Here is a 25,000-nt window from a genome sequence, read left to right as displayed (position 1 = left end):
GTTGTTCATGTTGCTGTTGTTGTTGTTGTTGTTCATGTTGCTGTTGTTGTTACTGTTGCTGCTGTTGTTGTTGTTGCTGTTGTTGCTGTTGTTGTTGTTGTTGTTCATGTTGCTGTTGTTGTTGCTGCTGTTGTTCTTGTTGCTGTTGTTGCTGCTGTTGTTGCTGTTGTTGTTGTTGTTGTTCATGTTGCTGTTGGTGTTGCTGCTGTTGTTCTTGTTGCTGTTGTTGCTGTTGTTGTTGCTGCTGTTGTTATTGTTGCTGTTGTTGTTGTTGTTGTTCATGTTGCTGTTGTTCTTGTTGTTCTTGTTGCTGTTGTTGCTGCTGTTGTTGTTGTTGTTGCTGTTGTTGCTGTTGTTGCTGCTGTTGTTGCTGTTGTTATTGTTGCTATTGTTCTTGTTGCTGTTGCTGCTGCTGTTGTTGCTGTTGTTGTTGTTGTTCTTGTTGCTGATGCTGTTGTTGTTGTTGTTCTTGTTGCTGATGCTGTTGTTGTTGTTGTTGCTGTTCTTGTTGCTATTGTTGTTGCTGTTGTTTTTGTTGTTGCTGTTGTCGCTGTTGTTGTTGTGGTGTTGTTTTTGTGGTGGTGTTGTGTATTGTCCTTGATGAGTGTTTAGAGAATGGTGGAGCCATACAAGGTTAATACGCCCCACCAACATTAGACAACTATACAGAACGCCCTTAAAGGGAAGGTTAATACGCCCCACCAACATTAGACAACTATACAGAAAGCCCTTAAAGGGAAGGTTAATACGCCCCACCAACATTAGACAACTATACAGAAAGCCCTTAAAGGGATGGTTAATACGCCCCACCAACATTAGACAACTATATAGAAAGCCCTTAAGTAGGCAAGTCAGTTACGAAAACAATTCTTATTTACAGTGACGTCCTTAACGACGCGGGGCCAATTGTGCGCCGCCCTATGGGAATCCCAATAACGGCCAGTTGTGATACAGCCTAGAATCAAACCAGGTCTGTAGTGCTACTTCTTGCACTGAGATGCAGTGCCTTAGACCGCTGCGCCACTCAGGAGCCCTAAATCGGCTTACCCTAACTAACTAACCAGTAGTAGGCTTTTAGCATAGCCCCTTTTCCACCATGCTGGTTTACCTCTACTTTGTATTTATTATGGGTCCCCATTAGCAGCTACTCTTCCTGGGGTTTATTATGGATCACCCAGCTCTTTGTTAAGTTTTGCAGTGATTTCACCTGCTGTAGTAGCTGGCGTGTATAGTGTGGGACTCAATCACCTCTGTCATTACCTCTCCTATATCTGTCTGTTCCCCCATTCTGATCCCAGCTTCAGCATTGATTGTCGTATGTCGTTGTATACCTGACGCTTGTCCTGTCTTGTTCCATGTCTGTTCTGATTAAATGTTTGACTCCCCGTACCTGCTTGTCTACTCCAGCGTCGGTCACTTACAGAATGCTGAAGCAACCAAACATCAGCGATTATTGGACTGACCTAGACTCAATCACCTCTGTCATTACCTCGCCTATGTCTGTCTGTTCCCCCATTCTGATCCCAGACATGTGTTGTCATGTGTCCTTGTATACCCGTGTCCCTGTCTTGTTCCATGTCTGTTCTGATTAAATGTTTGACTCCCCGTACCTGCTTGTCTACTCCAGCGTCGGTCACTTACAGAATGCTGAAGCAACCAAACATCAGCGATTATTGGACTCACCTAGACTCAATCACCTCTGTCATTACCTCGCCTATGTCTGTCTGTTCCCCCATTCTGATCCCAGACATGTGTTGTCATGTGTCCTTGTATACCCGTGTCCCTGTCTTGTTCCATGTTTGTTCTGATTAAATGTTTGACTCCCCGTACCTGCTTGTCTACTCCAGCGTCGGTCACTTCCATTTAAAGAACACCGTCCGTTGTCCTTCCCTATATGCGTGGTGAAGGTCTGTTCATTTATTTAGAGTGAAATAACATTTTATCTGATCAGGGGTTAGGGTCTTACCTCATATCTGATATTCTTTTTCTTTTTCCTATTGACATAATTTTTTTTTAAATCCCACATTAATTTTATATACTGAGATTTTTGACTATTCTTAAAATATTTTTAGCAAAGGGGCCATTGAGATTTCAATATTGGTAATCGAGATATCTGCAAATGAGTTTAGTTTATATTCATGTTTACCAATACTGACACCTGTTATGTTTGGGTCCTGTCTAAATCTTGTTGCAAGCAGTTGAATTGCCAGTGCAAACAGGAAGGGGAAAGAGAACATACTTGACTAATGCCCCTTTCTAAAGTAATTTCATGCAATAATGTATTATTTGGGTATATGTTAGCTTAAATGGGCTGGTTGCCTCTTCATGTACTCTAAATGTAGCTAATACCTCACTGGTTTATTCCAGTAGTATTACTGATGACTAATATAAAAATATTTCAGTAATCCTAAAAATCTAAATATTAGTTAGCAATTCACATCAAAGATAATCAAATGTAGATAGAATTGATAGATATGAATATATAGACATTCTACAATTTGTACTGTCTTGGGTGCACCTGGTGTACCCAGTACCTGTCAAACATGAGCCTATCACAATAATTAAAATAAAAGGTCCAGGAAACTGTAGGATATTACACCACCGTGAATCATTACACCACTGAACCATTACACCACTATGAATCTGTCACGGTTGTCATAGTGAGGAGACCAAGGCGCAGCGTGGCAAGCGAACATAACTCTTTAATTAAAGAGAGAACACCGAACAGTACTAAACAAAACAACAAAACGAACCGTGAAGGAATATGGCAGAACAGGCAACTAAACATAGAAAAACAACCCACAAACTACCCAAGGAATATGACTAGTGCAGAACAGGCAGCTAAACGTAGAAGAACAACCCACAAACTACCCAAGGAATATGGTTACCTAAATATGGTCCCCAATCAGAGACAACGATAAACAGCTGCCTCTGATTGAGAACCAATCTAGGCAACCATAGACATATAAACACCTAGACTAGGGAAAAACCCATAAATATATTTTTAAAACTAGACAATACAAAACCAACACAAAACACCCTCGTCACACCCTGACCTAACCAAATTATAAAGAAAACAAAGATAACTAAGGTCAGGGCATGACAGAATCATTACACCACCTATGAATCATTACACCACCTATGAATCATTACACCACTATGAATCATTACACCACTTATGAATCATTACACCACTATGAATCATTACACCACTATGAATCATTACACCACTATGAATCAGTACACCACTATGAATCAATACACTACTATGAATCATTACACCACTATGAATCATTACACCACCTATGAATCATTACACCACTATGAATCATTACACCACTATGAATCATTACACCACTATGAATCAGTACACCACTATGAATCAATACACTACTATGAATCATTACACCACTATGAATCAGTACACCACCTATGAATAATTACACCACTATGAATCATTACACCACTACGAATCATTACACCACTACGAATCATTACACCACTATGAATCAGTACACCACTATGAATCAGTACACCACCTATGAATCATTACACCACTATGAATCATTACACCACTATGAATCATTACACCACTATGAATCATTACACCACTATGAATCAGTACACCACTATGAATCATTACACCACTACGAATCATTACACCACTATGAATCAGTACACCACTATGAATCAGTACACCACCTATGAATCATTACACCACTATGAATCATTACACCACTATGAATCATTACACCACTATGAATCATTACACCACTATGAATCAGTACACCACTATGAATCAGTACACCAATATGAATCAGTACACCACTATGAATCAGTACACCACTATGAATCATTACACCACTATGAATCATTACACCACTATGAATCAGTACACCACTATGAATCAGTACACCACCTATGAATCATTACACCACTACGAATCATTACATCACTATGTATCATTACACCACTATGAATCATTACACAACTATGAATCATTACACCACTATGAATCATTACACCACTATGAATCATTACACTACTATGAATCATTACACCACTACGAATCATTACACCACTATGAATCAGTACACCACTATGTATCATTACACCACTATGAATCATTACATCACCATGAATCATTACACCACTACGAATCATTACCGCATGTCAGAAGCATGAAAAATAAGCCAATGGGCTTGAAAACAGGTAGTATAGCATACACTCCAAAATGGGATGTGGTTTGACAAGAACACTGACATTTTGACAAGGCAGAGATGATTGTCTGAAACTGAGATGCGCGAGAACACCTGTGGAGGCATTATTTCTGCCCTGAAAACAATCAACAATGTCAAGAATGTCTCTTTCCATTTCACCACTGTTTGGAGACTGTTGCAAGTGGATGAACATGGGCTGGTAGCCTGGTGAAGGATCCCTTTGAAATGGTTGTTTGACAATCAGATGAAAAGATTACGACTGGTTGTCTTTATGTCAAAACAAAAGGTAACACATTTGAAAAGTTTAATGACAAATGACTAGGCCCACAGAGATGCTATTGAATTAATTGTAATTGTAAATATAATTATATGATTATTATCTTCTGAGCTAAACTGACCAAGATGCACCTTCAAGAACACATAACACCTCACATTATTCTGCCCAAAAACAATGAGAACTTATCTCACCCAGTGGCATCACGGCAGGGATGTAAAATATGTAGCATGTCCACGCCCAGGGCGCCTCCCCAGCGCGCCTCCCCAGCGCCTCTCCCCAGGGCGCCTCCCCAGGGCGCCTCCCCAGCGCCTCTCCCCGGGGCGCCTCCCCAGGGCGCCTCCCCAGGGCGCCTCCCCAGAGCGCCTCCCCAGCGCCTCTCCCCAGGGTGCCTCCCCAGCGCGCCTCCCCAGGGTGTCTCCCCAGGGCGCCTCCCCAAGGTGCCTCCCCAGCGCCTCTCCCCAGGGCGCCTCCCCAAGGCGCCTCCCCAGGTCGCCTCCCCAGGGTGCCTCCCCAGGGCGCCTCCCCAGAGCAAAATTAATTTAACAAATGAATTTACCAGACGTTATGTACCCTACGGTAGGAAAATAAGTACTCTATGACGTTTTTCTGTAGCCCATAAACTGGAGACCGAATGTATTACAATGTCATGAGACAGACTTTTAAAATCATTATTGTATTAATGAGGAGAGCGAGTGCAGGAGAAAAGGCAACGCGGATAGACATCATCTTTGGAGCAACGGCGGAATTGTCACACAGAAAATATTTAATTTCAACAATTGTCTTCTTTTTTAATTTGCCTTCACGACAACAGAGGACATTGTTGGAGCCTATTTCTTCCTATAAAAAAAAACAAAAATAAGAGTTTTGACAGAAGCAATCATTCTGTCCATAGATTTATCAGTATAGTCAAATCCTCCAATACCGTCACCATGCCCTTCTTATATACTTCCTGTGTCTAGGAAGGGCTTGGTAGATTTGATTAACACCAGGGCTCCAATTGAGTGAGGGTATGCCATACCCTTCGTTAACGAAAAGGGCAAAAGAATACCCATCGTTAGCGTTATATGAAATATATAAAAATCATCCAGATAATTCTGAAGCATTCTTTAACAATCGCCCATAAAAAAAACGCATCTGATGAGGATATATTGATTCCTCTCCATGACCTGCTGAAGATGAGCTGCGTCCTTCGAGGAGATTAAAAATTGGACTTTTGCTATTCTGTTCCTATTATTTACGTTGGTTCGAGTCCTCTGGGGGCAAAGGTCACTTTAGAAAGTGCCATGCTTAGAATAATTAGGATAATATTTATAATATTATATAATTACAATTACAATATAATTACAATATAATATTACATTATAATTCAAATATTTATGATATTATTTAACTAAAGTTATAATATAATATATGAATATTATAATGAGGATAATGTGTAATATTTATTTGCAAACAGCCACCATTTGGTTGCAGACACCGTGGTTTGACATTGGGAAAATGGTAAGGAGGCCTATTTCTTAGTCTAAACTGAAACTACTTTCATTATACCATTTCTTTGTAGATGTTCTTCCGAGCAACATTTTCTCTTTATTGCTTTTTCCACAATCAGCCGCACAAATCAATATTACAAACTTAATTTAATAGAGACATTGGTGGATTTTATCAGTTTAAAATATTAGGATATGGTATAGACACTAACCTCCATATTAAACTGATTATATAACCTACTAACCAGGTGTGTTAAACATGCTGTTTCATTTGTAGCATAGGCATATGAATGGGCTGCTATTGTGTTCCATTCTGCCGACTATTGGCTGAGGAAAGAATTGGCCCGCGGCCAAACCTATTGCAGATCCCTGCTATACATACACTGTTCTAGTTTAGCAGGGAAAGGGGCGGTGTGGCAATTTTTTGTCTCGCCTGGGGCGCCAGAACGTCCAGACTGTACATTTTTTGGGGTGCACATGCACACATAGGAGGTCCCATTCTGGAAAGAAATGGATGTCCCATTCTGGGAAGAAATGTACTTTCACCCCTGGATATAGACAATAGCCTCTTTACTAATATAGAGGTAGATATATATAGATATAGACAATAACCTCTTTAAATATTATAGAGGTAGATATATGGAGATATAGACAATAACCTCTTTACTACTATAGAGGAACAGATATAGAGATAGACACTGACCTCTTTAATAATATAGATGTATAGATATAGAGATAGACAACAACCTCTTTACTAATATAGAGGTATAGATATAGAGATAGAGACTGACCTCTTTATGAATATAGCGGTATAGGTATAGAGATATAGACACTGACCTCTTTAATAATGTAGAGGTATAGATATAGAGATATAGACACTGACCTCTTTAATAATGTAGAGGTATAGATATATAGAGGTATAGACAATAACCTCTTTAATAATGTAGAGTCATAGATATAGAGATATAGACACTGACCTCTTTAATAATGTAGAGTCATAGATATAGAGATATAGACACTGACCTCTTTAATAATGTAGAGGTATAGATATACAGAGATATAGACAATAACCTCATTAATAATGTAGAGGTATAGATATATAGAGATATAGACAATAACCTCATTAATAATGTAGAGGTATAGATATACAGAGATATAGACAATAACCTCTTTAATAATGTAGAGTCATAGATATAGAGATAGAGACTGACCTCTTTATGAATATAGCGGTATAGGTATAGAGATATAGACACTGACCTCTTTACTACTATAGAGGAACAGATATAGAGATAGACACTGACCTCTTTAATAATATAGATGTATAGATATAGAGATAGACAACAACCTCTTTACTAATATAGAGGTATAGATATAGAGATAGAGACTGACCTCTTTATGAATATAGAGGTATAGATATAGAGATGGATGCTGACCTCTTCACTAATATAGAGGTAAAGATATAGAGATAGACACTGACCTCTTTACTACTATAGAGGAACAGATATAGAGATAGACACTGACCTCTTTACTACTATAGAGGAACAGATATAGAGATAGAGACTGACCTCTTTATGAATATAGCGGTATAGGTATAGAGATATAGACACTGACCTCTTTAATAATATAGATGTAAAGATATAGAGATAGACACTGACCTCTTTAATAATATAGATGTAAAGATATAGAGATAGACACTGACCTCTAATAATATAGAGGTATAGATATAGAGATATAGACACTGACCTCTTTTATAATATAGAGGTATTAGATATAGAAATATAGACACTAAGATCAGTTATTTAACCAGAAGAAGACCTGTCAAGAGGTCAGTACGGTGTACGGTTAGACACCTTGACGTTAGAAACCTGTTTTTTGGAAGGGGACCTGTCAAGAGGTCAGTACGGTGTACGGTTAGAAACCTTGACGTTAGAAACCTTTTTTTGGAAGGGGAGGTCAAGAGGTCAGCAGGAAGTTGTCAGTGTGTACACAAGAACACAATACTTCAATACAAAACATTAAAAACAATCACAACGTTCAATTATATTGTCTTCTATCAAAGTTTTCAACTCAGACAGAGACACCCTCTCCTCAGGTTTGAAAGTCTTTTTTTAGTTTGTTCCAAGACCAAGGTGCGTTGTAGGAGAAGGATTGTTTCCCCATTTCAGTCCTTGCCCTAGGACCTGTGAATGAGAGCACTGACAGAGTGGAGGCTGTAGGATTGTGATGTTGTTAAGATACATTATGTACGGAAGAGGCCAAGCACTGCCTTGTACACAAATATGTACCCGTGTGTTCTGGGAGCAAGGAGGGCCACTCCTCCATGTTATATAGTTCACAGCGATGGGTGAACGGTCTTGCGTCAGTTATGACCCCAAGCTCTCTGTGATTCACCAGGTCCTTAAGGTTATTAACTGTTCTTCCTGACTTCCCGACTTTATTGTCCCCATGGGGAAATGTTGTTGCAGTGTCATGTACACATTTAAAGTGGCGTTTAAATACAACACCAAAAATTGACAATAAAACTTTCATAACAGTTACATACCAATAATAAAAAATAAAAATATAAGATAATAATTATAATAAAGAAAAAACATGACAAAAAACAGACTAGCCTGCTGGCCTTATGGAGTCGATAGGAACATTAGCCTGCTGGCCTTATGGAGTCGATAGGAACATTAGCCTGCTGGCCTTATGGAGTCGATAGGAACATTAGCCTGCTGGCCTTATGGAGTCGATAGGAACATTAGCCTGCTGGCCTTATGGAGTCGATAGCCTGCTGAACATAGGAAGCCTGCTGGCCTTATGGAGTCGATAGGAACATTAGCCTGCTGGCCTTATGGAACATTAGCCGCTGGCCTTATGGAGTCGATAGGAACATTAGCCTGCTGGCCTTATGGAGTCGATAGGAACATTAGCCTGCTGGCCTTATGGAGTCGATAGGAACATTAGCCTGCTGGCCTTATGGAGTCGATAGGAACATTAGCCTGCTGGCCTTATGGAGTCGATAGGAACATTAGCCTGCTGGCCTTATGGAGTCGATAGGAACATTAGCCTGCTGGCCTTATGGAGTCGATAGGAACATTAGCCTGCTGGCCTTATGGAGTCGATAGGAACATTAGCCTGCTGGCCTTATGGGTCGAGTCGATAGGAACATTAGCCTGCTGGCCTTAGCCTGCTGGCCTTATGGAGTCGATAGGAACATTAGCCTGCTGGCCTTATGGAGTCGATCGATAGGAACATTAGCCTGCTGGCCTTATGGAGTCGATAGGAACATTAGCCTGCTGGCCTTATGGAGTCGATAGGAACATTAGCCTGCTGGCCTTATGGAGTCGATAGGAACATTAGCCTGCTGGCCTTATGGAGTCGATAGGAACATTAGCCTGCTGGCCTTATGGAGTCGATAGGAACATTAGCCTGCTGGCCTTATGGAGTCATTAGCCTGCTGGATAGGAACATTAGCCTGCTGGCCTTATGGAGTCGATAGGAACATTAGCCTGCTGGCCTTATGGAGTCGATAGGAACATTAGCCTGCTGGCCTTATGGAGTCGATAGGAACATTAGCCTGCTGGCCTTATGGAGTCGATAGGAACATTAGCCTGCTGGCCTTATGGAGTCGATAGGAACATTAGCCTGCTGGCCTTATGGAGTCGATAGGAACATTAGCCTGCTGGCCTTATGGAGTCGATAGGAACATTAGCCTGCTGGCCTTATGGAGTCGATAGGAACATTAGCCTGCTGGCCTTATGGAGTCGATAGGAACATTAGCCTGCTGGCCTTATGGAGTCGATAGGAACATTAGCCTGCTGGCCTTATGGAGTCGATAGGAACATTAGCCTGCTGGCCTTATGGAGTCGATAGGAACATTAACCCTATTTAGGAGGGATATCACACCTGGCACATATTCTTGTCTAGTTTTGTTTTTCCTGCTGAGGGTTGCCCTATACCCAGAGGAGAGCAGAGGCATGGAAATACTGGCAGAGACATGGAAATAATGTCACCATGATCCAACACAGATCAGAAATAATGTCACCATGATCCAAATAAAAAACCCAATTTCAAATTCAGTTTGAAACGATCTGCATCCTAAGAAGCTAAGAACCATAATAACATAGATAAAGAGACATAGATACTGATCTAGGTAATATAGACACTGACCCCGTCCACTGCGGCCCACGAAGCGCAGGTCGTTGAAGCGAGCCACCTGGTTCTTCAGCACCCCAGATGCGTTTCGCAGCTCCGCCGAGTAGTTCTCATCGTTCCCTGCCATCACCGTGACGACCGTCCCATCAGTCACCTCTCCCAATGCCACAACCTGGGAAGGATGAGGAGGAGGAGGAGGAGGAGGAGGAGGAGGAAGAAAGGATGGATGAAGAGAGTGAAGGAGGCGAGAGGAGGAGGAGAACGGACTCAAATCAACTTCAGACCTAATTTTGTGAAATTCCTTGCAGGTTTTCCGGTATTGTTCAACCCTATTCAACCCCACCTCAGCCATTTGATCATTACTGACACTATTAAATGGTCAGCACCCAGCTAAAATGGAAGACAAACTAGAAATACTTCCTTCTCAACACAGTCTCAGAGCATTTCCTATCATTCTGTATGTAAAGCCAAGACACTCCATTCAGTTTGATTTGTTACATTTCATATGGTATTTATTTCACTAGGCAAGTCGGTTAAGAAGAAATTCTTATTTTCAATGATGGCCTAGGAACAGTGGATTAACTGGTCTAGGAACAGTGGGTTAACTGGTCTAGGAACAGTGGAGGGGGTTAACTGATCTAGGAACAGTGGGTTAACTGGTCTAGGAACAGTGGGTTAACTGGTCTAGGAACAGTGGGTTAACTGGCCTAGGAACAGTGGGTTAACTGGTCTAGGAACAGTGGGTTAACTGGCCTAGGAACAGTGGGTTAACTGGCCTAGGAACAGTGGGTTAACTAGCCTAGGAACAGTGGGTTAACTGGTCTAGGAACAGTGGATTAACTGGTCTAGGAACAGTGGGTTAACTGGTCTAGGAACAGTGGGTTAACTGGTCTAGGAACAGTGGATTAACTGCCTTGTTCAGGGGCAGAACGACAGATTGTTACTTCTGTCAGCTCGGGGATTCTATCTCGCAATCTTTCGGTTACTTTTCCATGACACCATTATATACTATAACCACTAGGCTACCTGCCGGTATGTGTGGATGTCCATCATCCATTTTGTACGATATGTTACAAATTACAATTTGTTGTGGCTAACGCTAGCTAGGTGGCAAGGTGGCTAATGCTAACATTAGCTAACGGGCTAACTGTAGCTCTAGGGGTTAGGGTTCAGGTTAGGGTTAAGATTAAGATTAGTACTTAGCTAAAAGGGTTAAGGTTATGGTTAGGGGAAGGGTTAGCTAATATGCTAAGTAGTTTAATAAAAGTAGCTAAAAGTAGTAAGCAGTTGCAAAGTTGATAAAATGGTAAAGTTGTCAATAATGAGATTTGGGACAATCGTTGGGTTGCAAGACATTCCTGTTTTATGGCCAATGCTAATAAACTAACAGGCAGAGCGATTCACTAAAATCAGATTTAATAAACAGGTAAAAAATACACCTTATGGAACAGCAGGGACTGTGAAGAGACACAAACATAGACAAAGACACATGCATACACACACACAATAACACACGCACTATACATGCATGTACATATGGATTCTGGTTGAAGATATGTGGTAGTAGAGTAGAGGCCAGAGGGCACACACTTAATACCCTCATAGCCTGGTTCCACTCTAGGATGCTTCCTAGGTTTTGGCCTTTCTAGGGAGTTTTTCCAAGCCACCGTGCTTCTACACCTGCATTGCTTGCTGTTTGGGAGTTTAGGCTGGGTTCTGTACAGCACTTTGATATATCAGCTGATGTAAGAAGGGGTAAATAAATACATTTTAATATGTTGTGAAATCTGTTATGAATGTATGGTAATGTTATATGTGTAACCGCCTTAATGTTGCTGGACCCCAGGAAGAGAAGCTGCTGCAGGAACTAATGGGGGTCCATAATGAACCCCAGGAAGAGTAGCTGCTGCCTTGGCAGGAACTAATGGGGATCCATAATAAACCCCAGGAAGAGTAGCTGCTGCCTTGGCAGGAACTAATGGGGATCCATAATAAACCCCAGGAAGAGTAGCTGCTGCCTTGACAGGAACTAATGGGGATCCATAATAAACCACAGGAAGAGTAGCTGCTGCCTTGGCAGGAACTAATGGGGATCCATAATAAACCCCAGGAAGAGTAGCTGCTGCCTTGGCAGGAACTAATGGGGATCCATAATAAACCCCAGGAAGAGTAGCTGCTGCCTTGGCAGGAACTAATGGGGATCCATAATAAATCCCAGGAAGAGTAGCTGCTGCCTTGACAGGAACTAATGGGGATCCATAATAAACCCCAGGAAGAGTAGCTGCTGCCTTGGCAGGAACTAATGGGGATCCATAATAAACCCCAGGAAGAGTAGCTGCTGCCTTGGCAGGAACTAATGGGGATCCATGTAAACCCCAGGAAGATATTTCCATAAGAACCATGGGGATTATATAATTTCCAGGAAGACCAGCTGTGCCTTGATAGGAACTAATGGGGATTATATAATAAACCCCAGGAAGAGTAGCTATGCCTTGACAGGAATAATGGGGATCCATAATAAACAACATGGAAGATATTTCCATAAGACCATGGGGATCCATAATAAACCCCAGGAAGATAGCTTTGCCTTTAGGAACCATGGGTGTTATAAACCCCAGGAAGAGTATTTCCATTAGAACTAATGGGTTATATATAAACCCCAGGAAGAGTATGCTGCCTTGATAGGAACCATGGGGATTATATAAACCACAGGAAGATAGCTATTTGCCTTGGCAGGAACTAATGGGGATCCATAATAAACCCCAGGAAGATAGCTTTCCATGGAACTAATATTTCCATAATAAACCCCAGGAAGAGTAGCTGCTGCCTTAGGAATATTTCCATTAGACCAAGGAAGATAGCTGCTGCCTTGGCAGGAACTAATGGGGATCCATAATAAACCCCAGGAAGATAGCTTGCCTTGGCAGGAACCAATGGGGATATATAAACCCCAGGAAGAGTAGCTGCTGCCTTGACAGGAACATGGCTTATATATTTCCAGGAAGAGTATTTCCATTGGCAGGAACCATGGGATTATATAAACCCCAGGAAGAGTAGCTGCTGCCTTGGCAGGAACTATGACCATGTGTTATATATTTCCATAAGACCACGTGTTATATATTTCCATAAGACCATGTGTTATATATTTCCATAAGACCATGTGTTATATATTTCCATTAGACCATGTGTTATATATTTCCATTAGACCATGTGTTATATATTTCCATTAGACCATGTGTTATATATTTCCATTAGACCATGTGTTATATATTTCCATGTGTTATATATTTCCATTAGACCATCTGTTATATATTTCCATAAGACCATGTGTTATATATTTCCATGTGTTATATATTTCCATTAGACCATGTGTTATATATTTCCATTAGACCATGTGTTATATATTTCCATAAGACCATGTGTTATATATTTCCATAAGACCATGTGTTATATATTTCCATTAGACCATGTGTTATATATTTCCATAAGACCATGTGTTATATATTTCCATTAGACCATGTGTTATATATTTCCATAAGACCATGTGTTATATATTTCCATAAGACCATGTGTTATATATTTCCATTAGACCATGTGTTATATATTTCCATGTGTTATATATTTCCATAAGACCATGTGTTATATATTTCCATGTGTTATATATTTCCATTAGACCATGTGTTATATATTTCCATGTGTAATATATTTCCATAAGACCATGTGTTATATATTTCCATAAGACCATGTGTTATATATTTCCATTAGACCATGTGTTATATATTTCCATAAGACCATGTGTTATATATTTCCATTAGACCATGTGTTATATATTTCCATTAGACCATGTGTTATATATTTCCATTAGACCATGTGTTATATATTTCCATGTGTTATATATTTCCATGTGTTATATATTTCCATGTGTTATATATTTCCATGTGTTATATATTTCCATAAGGCCATCTGTTATATATTTCCATTAGACCATGTGTTATATATTTCCATTAGACCATGTGTTATATATTTCCATTAGACCATGTGTTATATATTTCCATTAGACCATGTGTTATATATTTCCATTAGACCATGTGTTATATATTTCCATAAGACCATGTGTTATATATTTCCACGAGGACCTGTACTTAGTAGAAATAAGTTGCTGCGGCTGAGACCTTTTCACTAAAAAAATATTGCTGAGGTTCAGTTCTAGAAATATGAATCGCAAAAAATGATCTTAATTTACTGTGAGAAAAGTCAGAATCTCTTAAAAACACAAGACATGTAAGTGAATCCATTCTGTAGAGGGAGAGAGTCATTCCTTTATCGTGTTGTGAGTCTCCAGATAGCTGGAGGACAGATCCTTTATCTGACACCATGACTACAGCTTAACACGTTGCATAACAACGGTGGAACTACAACTAACAACTCCGTGTAATAACACGAGAAGTGGTCCAATTAGAACGCAGAGTACCAACACTACAAAGGTTTATTATAAACACCTAATGATTGGGTAGTATGACAGGGCCCTAGATCTCTGTAATAACACTTAATATACAGATTAGAATCACCTTCTGTCCGTTTTGAATTATATTAGTATTATATTGAAAGGCCTTTATTGAACAGTGTTCAGCGGTAGCGGATATCGGCCTTTGATGGCCGTTATCAATATGTCAAAAGGAAAAATATAAACATATAAAGCAAAATAAAATAAAATAAAAATGTACACATCAAAAATCAACTATGAATTTGTTTTAATGGAAGGTAATAGAACTGGTGCTCCCTGTCATGTCTGTGATGCATTAGGCCTACAAAATCAACATCCGTTATTCATTTATATAACTTTCCAACCAACAGATGACGTTTTAAAATTGCGAGGGAAAACATATATAGGTACATGTCTTCTATCAAACTTATTTTATGGTTTATTTAGTGTAGGCCACTGGTAATATTATGGAAGCTACATGCATTTCATGTTGTCGAATTAAATTACAATTAAGAGTAAAAAATGTAATAGAACAATGGTAAAATGTCCCCCATTTTCTAAGTTAATTTGAATAGAGAGCAATATAATTATTTCAACAAGTACAATTAGGAAATATTATCTAATGGCGGTGAGAGACACAACAGCATGATTCTAATGTCCACCAGCCTGTCTGTCTGTCAGTCTGTCTCCCATACAGAGACAATAACAGAGAATGTGTCATATGAACTAAGGTTTCCAACATGTTAATGAAACGTATCCATCATGTTTCCGTTCTGCGCCTCTCTGCTCCCAATTATAAACTTTAAACAATCACGCTTTGTTAATTATATCCTGAAAGACGCACAGTACGTCTTTATGTCTCTAACTCTAATTTGCTCAGATACTACAACGGCAAATTGTGCAGACCTGCTATAGACAAAAATTCTGGCAGAAACGGAAATTCAAGCTCATAATTTGTAATGCGCATTTAAAGGGCAGTGCAATAATATTTTATACAAATATAAATACATGTGTTTGACCCAAACGCCAAGAGGAATTCAGTCAGACCTTTTCTCTCAATATTCAATAGAACGAATACAGCTGCCTAAAGAAAGTGTTCTATTCATTACAACGTATACAGTACTAGAAGAGAGTGGTATTTACTTTGAAGGCGACGGGCAGCGTCTTGTTGCAGCGCCAGTGAGAGGGCAGGACAGAGCAGAGGAAGTTGGGGCTGTCAGTCCGGACCAGCTCGGCCGGGTGGTCCGCTATGATCTCTGCCATGCTGCGGTTCTCCTGCAGGCGCAGCCTTGGCACCGTGCTGTCCTGCTGACCGGTCCCGGGCGGCGTGTTGAGCTCGTTCATCTTGGCCGGGAGCGGCTGGAGGCTACTGGACGGCGGGCTAAACCTCCGCGTGGCACTGGGATCTACGGGAATGCGCATCACAACAGACTATGGGTTAGCAGACAGCCAGCGAGCACGGGAAAGAGTCAAGACCACCAAGCCAGTTCTCCTCTGCTCTCCTGTCCCCTCCACCGGAGTGACTCTGTCTGTTTGCTCCGCTCTGTTCGGCACGGCTAGTGAGCTTCAGCTCTCCTGCCAACGGAAAATGGGACTCGCTTCTCTCAGCGCGCTGAGTTGCTAAACTTCTCTCCACTACAGACTTCGGTTGGATAGGAGGGCGCCTCCGAACCTCAAAATAAAACCGTCTGCAGCTGGAAAACCACGTCTGACTGAACGCGCAAGGGGGTTTTTGATGACAAGGTCTTAGGAAATGTTCTTGTCAGTGTCCGTGTCAAAACCCCAGACCGAATTCTTCGTGCGAAATTATATAAGCCTGATTAAAATTCAAGCAATCTATCATTACAAAAATAAACAAAACTGCGACAATAATCCTCCCAGATGTTTTCTACATTAAAAGTATTTCATTTCTGTAAAAGTCAGGCCAAGACTTCAGTTGCTTCACTTGGGTCGTTGTGACAAATTGAAAGCCTCGAGCCTGCAGGCTATTTCACGTACAGAACCCATTCAAAGGCACGAGAATAAAGGTATGAAAACTGCTTTGAGAACAATCATCTACACCAGTAGTCACCAACCTATTCTGAGTCCAAAAGCAAGCCAAGATCTACAGTTCATATGTTTTCTTTAAACCATGACTTAAAAACACAAACTTATGCAACATTAACCTACTAGAAATGATGTTTATAAAATAAGCTATAGGTCCAATATATATTGGCAGTAGTTGAATTGCACTGCCAATGTTGTTGTTTTCAGGACATTTTGAAAATATGTTTTAGAAAAATGTTGGTATATGATCACACACTATTAGGGCTCCCAAGTGGCGTAGAGGTCTAAGACACTGCATCTCATTGCTAGAAGTATCACTACAGACACTGGTTCGATTTCAAACTGTATCACAACCGGCTGTGATTGGGAGACCCATACGGCTGCGCACAATTGGCCCGGCGTCGTCCGGGTTAGGCCGTCAGTGTCAATAAGAATGTGTATTTAAATGACTTGCCTAACTAAATGAATACATGTATTTTGAGGCACAGCTGAGTGAGCATAATAAATAGCTTTTTATTGGACTGGTGGCCTGCATCTGATGGCCGGTCTGATGAGAGGGAGGGAGGGCAGAAGTGATGCTGCGTTTAGATGGTAGGAGGTAGATCCTGCAAACCGGATGTCATTGTTTTCAATGTGAGCACGGCCGTAAATACCGTTGAGCCTGGTTGTGAATGCAGTCACCCGCCACCGTAGACGGGACTTGTAGCCAGAGTTAAAATATTTCAACTTTTGCTGCGTTGTTTTCTACCAGATGTTGATTTGCACTGTTTGTTTACTGAAATCCCCATATCAACGCATACAGTCCTGCTGGCTTTCTTTTGCCCTCACGGTGTTTCTTACTTTCCTGTCCCGCTAAACCGACAGGTATGACGTTTTTGCGCCTTTCACCCGACTCGCCGTCCCTCTGCTCTCCCTCCCCCCGCTGAGAAAAGGGGACACAGTCTTCCAACTGATGGTGAAACTCAAGTGGCACTGCATTACTTCTTCCTCGTGCACCAATTACATTCCCATGACCAGAGAAAGTGAAATATCCCTCGATATTAAAATGTATGAGAAATAGAATTTGGACAAATTCAAGAGACAGAAGGAAATGTAAATTCCATCTCTCCTCCAAAATACGCAATATCATCGTTGCTATATTCAACTCCCTATCAATATTTATGTCATAATACAGACGTTGTATTATGGTCATGATTTGAGAAGTATGACTGTTTGAATGAACGGGCACCCGTTGACTCCATTTCATAACGTTCCGTGGTGCGGAGAACGGCTGTTATCTTTACACAGTACAGATTTAGGCTGGTATAATCTACAGGTTTCTATCACTGTCTAACTCATTCTCTCTCTCTCCCTCTCTCTCTGTCTCACACAGACACACACACACACACACACACACACACACACACACACACACACACACACACACACACACACACACACACACACACACACACACACACACACACACACACACACACACACACACACCTGCTTGTGCTGGGTCAGTTAGTCTCAGGACAGCTGGGTGTAGTGAGGACTAGCCAAACCTTGTTGCTTTGTTCTAAAATGCTCAGTTGGCATTTTGTGTTAACAAGGCATTCTGTCTCCGTGTGTTTCCCATGGATGTCAGAGTAGGAAACTAACATGGTGCTGATATATTTACATTTCACCCTGAGTATAAGACTGGTTCATTAATCATTTTCAGATTTTCTTGAATGTTTAAGAACTTTGTTCAAGGCCTTCGTATTCTAAGTGTTCCAAAAGAAGGTGATCTATAATGTGATCTATGTGATCTAATGTGATCTATAATGTGATCTATAATGTGATCTATAATGTGATCTATGTGATCTATAATGTGATCTATAATGTGATCTATAATGTGATCTATAATGTGATCTATAATGTGATCTATAATGTGATCTATGTGATCTATAATGTGATCTATATGTGATCTATAATGTGATCTATAATGTGATCTATAATGTGATCTATAATGTGATCTATAATGTGATCTATAATGTGATCTATGTGATCTATAATGTGATCTATAATGTGATCTATGTGATCTATAATGTGATCTATAATGTGATCTATGTGATCTATAATGTGATCTATAATGTGATCTATGTGATCTATAATGTGATCTATAATGTGATCTATAATGTGATCTATAATGTGATCTATAATGTGATCTATGTGATCTATAATGTGATCTATAATGTGATCTATAATGTGATCTATAATGTGATCTATAATGTGATCTATAATGTGATCTATAATGTGATCTATAATGTGATCTATAATGTGATCTATGTGATCTATAATGTGATCTATGTGATCTATAATGTGATCTATAATGTGATCTATAATGTGATCTATGTGATCTATAATGTGATCTATAATGTGATCTATAATGTGATCTATAATGTGATCTATGTGATCTATAATGTGATCTATGTGATCTATAATGTGATCTATAATGTGATCTATGTGATCTATAATGTGATCTATAATGTGATCTATAATGTGATCTATGTGATCTATAATGTGATCTATAATGTGATCTATAATGTGATCTATGTGATCTATAATGTGATCTATAATGTGATCTATAATGTGATCTATGTGATCTATAATGTGATCTATAATGTGATCTATAATGTGATCTATAATGTGATCTATAATGTGATCTATGTGATCTATAATGTGATCTATAATGTGATCTACGTGATCTATAATGTGATCTATAATGTGATCTATGTGATCTATAATGTGATCTATAATGTGATCTATAATGTGATCTATAATGTGATCTATAATGTGATCTATGTGATCTATAATGTGATCTATGTGATCTATAATGTGATCTATAATGTGATCTATAATGTGATCTATAATGTGATCTATAATGTGATCTATGTGATCTATGTGATCTATAATGTTATCTATAATGTGATCTATAATGTGATCTATGTGATCTATGTGATCTATAATGTGATCTATGTGATCTATAATGTGATCTATAATGTGATCTATGTGATCTATAATGTGATCTATAATGTGATCTATAATGTGATCTATAATGTGATCTATAATGTGATCTATGTGATCTATGTGATCTATAATGTGATCTATAATGTGATCTATAATGTGAATGGGTTGAGAATATGTATTTATATGATCTGCTCTTGTCTCTAATATGTTCTGGGGGGTTGTGGGTAGTGTTGTCTTACATCCTCCTGTGTGTACTGGGGGTTATGGGTAGTGTTGTCTTACATCCTCCTGTATGTACTGGGGGTTGTGGGTAGTGCAGTCTTACCACATTACTTTACATAACTTTACCATCTCTGCGTCCTTGTAAATACATGCATTATAGATGTTGAACTTTTTGTGAGAGTTGTGAATTTCAGACAGAATGTTAGGGGTTAATTTCAGACAGAATATTAGGGGTTAATTTCAGACAGAATATTAGGGGTTAATTTCAGACAGAATATTAGGGGTTAATTTCAGACAGAATATTAGGGGTTAATTTCAGACAGAATATTAGGGGTTAATTTCAGACAGAATATTAGGGGTTCATTTCAGACAGAATATTAGGGGTTCATTTCAGACAGAATATTAGGGGTTAATTTCAGACAGAATATTAGGGTTAATTTCAGACAGAATATTAGGGGTTCATTTCAGACAGAATATTAGGGTTTCATTTCAGACAGAATATTAGGGGTTCATTTCAGACAGAATATTTTTATAGTGTTTTTTTTTACCAATGAGTTCAATATTTAAAAATCCTGTCCCTGTAAGCCCTGTCCCTGTCCCAAAACTTTCCCAGCCCTGAACCCAGTCCCTGTCCCTGTCCCAGCCCTGTCCCTGTCCCAGCCCTGTCCCTGTCCCAGCCCTGTCCCTGTCCCAGACCTGTCCCTGTCCCTGTCCCTGTCCATGTCCCTGTCCCTGTCCCAGCCCTGTCCCTGTCCCAGACCTGTCCCCGTCCCAGCATTAACCCCAGCCCTGTCCCTGTCCCAGCCCTGTCCCTGTCCCAGACCTGTCCCTGTCCCAGACCTGTCCCTGTCCCAGCATTAACCCCAGCCCTGTCCCTGTCCCAGCCCTGTCCCTGTCCCAGACCTGTCCCTGTCCCAGACCTGTCCCAGTCCCAGACCTGTCCCTGTCCCAGACCTGTCCCTGTCCCAGACCTGTCCCTGTCCCTGTCCCCCTGTCCCTGTCCCAGCCCTGTCCCTGTCCCAGACCTGTCCCTGTCCCAGACCTGTCCCTGTCCCTGTCCCAGCCCTGTCCCTGTCCCAGACCTGTCCCTGTCCCAGCCCTGTCCCTGTCCCAGCCCTGTCCCTGTCCCAGACCTGTCCCTGTCCCAGACCTGTCCCAGTCCCAGTATTAACCCCAGCCCTGTTCATGTCCCAGCATTAACCCCAGCCCTGTCCCTGTCCCAGCCCTGTCCCTGTCCCAGCCCTGTCCTTGTCCCAGCATTAACCCCAGCCCTCCATGTCCCAGCATTATCCCCAGTCCTGTCCCTGTCCCAGTCCCAGCATTACCCCCAGTCCTGTCCCTGTCCCAGTCCCAGCATTAACCCCAACCCTGTCCCTGTCCCAGCATTACCCACAGTCCTGTCCCTGTCCCAGTCCCAGCTGCCCCAGTACAGATATGTGTTGAAACCTGAAAAGCTGAATTCATCAGTTTATCACAGGTGACTGTTCTGTTCCTTCTCCCCTACAGACAGCATGTGTCCACCAGCTCCCACAGGCCTCAGAGAGTTAGAGGTAGGACTAGACTGGAATATCTATTACAGAGTGGATAGGACTATACTAGAATATCTATTAACAGAGAGGTAGAATATTAACAGAGAGGTAGAATAATAACAGAGATGTAGAATATCTATTAACAGAGAGGTAGAATATCTATTAACAGAGAGGTAGAATATTAACAGAGAGGTAGAATAATAACAGAGAGGTAGAATATTAACAGAGAGGTAGAATATTAACAGAGAGGTAGAATATCTATTAACAGAGAGGTAGAATATTAACAGAGAGGTAGAATATTAACAGAGAGGTAGAATATTAACAGAGAGGTAGAATATTAACAGAGAGGTAGAATATTAACAGAGAGGTAGAATATTAACAGAGAGGTAGAATATTAACAGAGAGGTAGAATATTAACAGAGAGGTAGAATATTAACAGAGAGGTAGAATATTAACAGAGAGGCAGAATATTAACAGAGAGGTAGAATATTAACAGAGAGGTAGAATATTAACAGAGATGTAGAATATTAACAGAGAGGTAGAATATCTATTAACAGAGAGGTAGAATATTAACAGAGAGGTAGAATATATATTAGCAGAGAGGTAGAATATTAACAGAGAGGTAGAATATCTATTAACAGAGAGGGTGAATATTAGTAGAGAGGTAGAATATTAACAGAGAGGTAGAATATCTATTAACAGAGAGGGTGAATATTAGTAGAGAGGTAGAATATTAACAGAGAGGTAGAATATCTATTAACAGAGAGGTAGAATATTAACAGAGAGGTAGAATATTAACAGAGAGGTAGAATATTAACAGAGAGGTAGAATATTAACAGAGAGGTAGAATATTAACAGAGAGGTAGAATATCTATTAACAGAGAGGTAGAATATTAACAGAGAGGTAGAATATTAGTAGAGAGGTAGAATATTAACAGAGAGGTAGAATATCTATTAACAGAGAGGGAGAATATTAGTAGAGAGGTAGAATATTAACAGAGAGGTAGAATATTAACAGAGAGGTAGAATATTAACAGAGAGGCAGAATATTAACAGAGAGGTAGAATATTAACAGAGAGGCAGAATATTAACAGAGAGGTAGAATATTAACAGAGAGGTAGAATATTAACAGAGAGGCAGAATATTAACAGAGAGGCAGAATATTAACAGAGAGGCAGAATATTAACAGAGAGGCAGAATATTAACAGAGGTAGAATATTAACAGAGAGGTAGAATATTAACAGAGAGGCAGAATATTAACAGAGAGGTAGAATATTAACAGAGAGGTAGAATATTAACAGAGAAGCAGAATATTAACAGAGAGGCAGAATATTAACAGAGAGGTAGAATATTAACAGAGAGGTAGTATATTAACAGAGAGGCAGAATATTAACAGAGAGGCAGAATATTAACAGAGAGGTAGAATATTAACAGAGAGGTAGAATATTAACAGAGAGGCAGAATATCTATTAACAGAGAGGTAGATTATTAACAGAGAGTTAGATTATTAACAGAGAGGTAGAATATCTATTTAACAGAGAGGTAGATTATTAACAGAGAGGTAGAATATTAACAGAGAGGTAGAATATTAACAGAGGTAGAATATTAACAGAGAGGTAGAATATTAACAGAGAGGCAGAATATTAACAGAGAGGTAGAATATTAACAGAGAGGTAGAATATTAACAGAGATGTAGAATATCTATTAACAGAGAGGTAGAATATTAACAGAGAGGTAGAATATTAACAGAGAGGTAGAATATTAACAGAGATGTAGAATATCTATTAACAGAGAGGTAGAATATTAACAGAGAGGTAGAATATCTATTAACAGAGAGGTAGAATATTAACAGTGTCACGTTCTGACCTTTATTTCCTGTGTTTTGTATTTAGTTAGTATGGTCAGGGCGTGAGTTGGGTGGGCAGTCTATGTTTGTTTTTCTATGATTTGGGTATTTCTATGTTTCGGTCTAGTATGGTTCTCAATCAGAGGCAGGTGTCATTAGTTGTCTCTGATTGAGAATCCTACTTAGGTAGCCTGGGTTTCACTGTTTGTTTGTGGGTGATTGTTCCTGTCTCTGTGTTTGAGATAGGACTGTTTTGACATTTCTTGTTTTTGTTAGTTTGTTCATGTGAAGTGATTTATTAAAACATGAATCAAAACAACCACACTGCGCTTTGGTCCGCCTCTCGTTCAGATGAAGAAAACCATTACAAACAGGGAGGTAGATTATTAACAGAGAGGTAGAATAATAACAGAGAGGTAGAATATTAACAGAGAGGTAGAATATCTATTAACAGAGAGGTAGAATATCTATTAACAGAGAGGTAGAATATTAACAGAGAGGTAGAATATCTATTAGCAGAGAGGTAGAATATTAACAGAGAGGCAGAATATTAACAGAGAGGTAGAATATTAACAGAGAGGCAGAATATTAACAGAGAGGCAGAATATTAACAGAGAGGTAGAATATTAACAGAGAGGTTAGAGGTAGCACTAGATGTTAGAGGTAGCACTCATGTTACAACTTCTATGAATTGTGAGTGGAAGAGTCAAGCGCAGAGAGCAGGTAATTCCGTACGTGGATATTTTATTCCATAGACTGTGGAGCCACGACATGCAAAACACCAGGGCGCATGAAACAACCCGTCCCAAAATACAATGGACTAAAACTGTCCGGAAAAATATAGATAACACATAGCCTACAAACAAACACTACCTCAAAACAGGTGTACCCAATTAAACCCAATAAACAGAAACAAACGGAAAGGGAATCGATGGCAGCTAATAGGCCGACGACGACGACCGCCGAGCGCCGCCCGAACAGGAAGAGGCACCATCTTCGGCGAGATTCGTGACATCTCATCTCAGAAATGTTTCTTCCAATGTCGTTAATATTCTATTTCATTTTTTTCTCCAATTAGTTTATTTGGTAAATATTTTCTTAACTCTTTATCTTGAACTGCATTGTTGGTTAAGGGCTTGTAAGTAAACATTTCACTGTAAGGTCTACACCTGTTGTAGTCAGCATTTCACGGTAAGGTCTACACCTGTTGTATTCAGCATTTCACGGTAAGGTCTACACCTGTTGTATTCAGCATTTCACGGTAAGGTCTACACCTGTTGTATTCAGCATTTCACGGTAAGGTCTACACCTGTTGTATTCAGCATTTCACGGTAAGGTCTACACCTGTTGTATTCAGCATTTCACGGTAAGGTCTACACCTGTTGTATTCAGCATTTCAAAGGTCTACACCTGTTGTATTCAGCATTTCACGGTAAGATCTACACCTGTTGTATTCAGCATTTCACGGTAAGGTCTACACCTGTTGTATTCTAAGGTTACACCTGTTGTAAATTTGTTGTACGGTACGGTAAGGTCTACACCTGTTGTATTCAGCATTTCACGGTAAGGTCTACACCTGTTGTATTCAGCATTTCACGGTAAGGTCTACACCTGTTGTATTCAGCATTTCACGGTAAGGTCTACACCTGTTGTATTCAGCATTTCACGGTAAGGTCTACACCTGTTGTATTCAGCATTTCACGGTAAGGTCTACACCTGTTGTATTCAGCATTTCACGGTAAGGTCTACACCTGTT

At 40.0% G+C, this 25,000-nt stretch overlaps 1 protein-coding gene across 1 annotated transcript in view; it reads right to left on the bottom strand.

Annotated features, from left to right (window-relative positions):
• LOC115125436 (runt-related transcription factor 2-like) overlaps nucleotides 1-25,000 on the bottom strand; it is a 195,991-nt gene that overhangs the window by 97,263 nt on the left and 73,728 nt on the right. Inside the window, exons 2-3 of the mRNA XM_065008540.1 lie at nucleotides 15,751-16,013; nucleotides 10,140-10,296 (exon numbers count right to left, since the gene is read on the bottom strand). Coding sequence (XP_064864612.1) covers nucleotides 10,140-10,296; nucleotides 15,751-16,013 — 420 coding nt within the window. The remainder of the gene's footprint in view (nucleotides 1-10,139; nucleotides 10,297-15,750; nucleotides 16,014-25,000) is intronic.

Source organism: Oncorhynchus nerka, linkage group LG24 (genome assembly GCF_034236695.1).
Source record: "Oncorhynchus nerka isolate Pitt River linkage group LG24, Oner_Uvic_2.0, whole genome shotgun sequence".
Classification (NCBI taxonomy): Eukaryota; Metazoa; Chordata; class Actinopteri; order Salmoniformes; family Salmonidae; genus Oncorhynchus; species Oncorhynchus nerka.
This window is presented reverse-complemented; position numbering and strand designations above follow the sequence as displayed.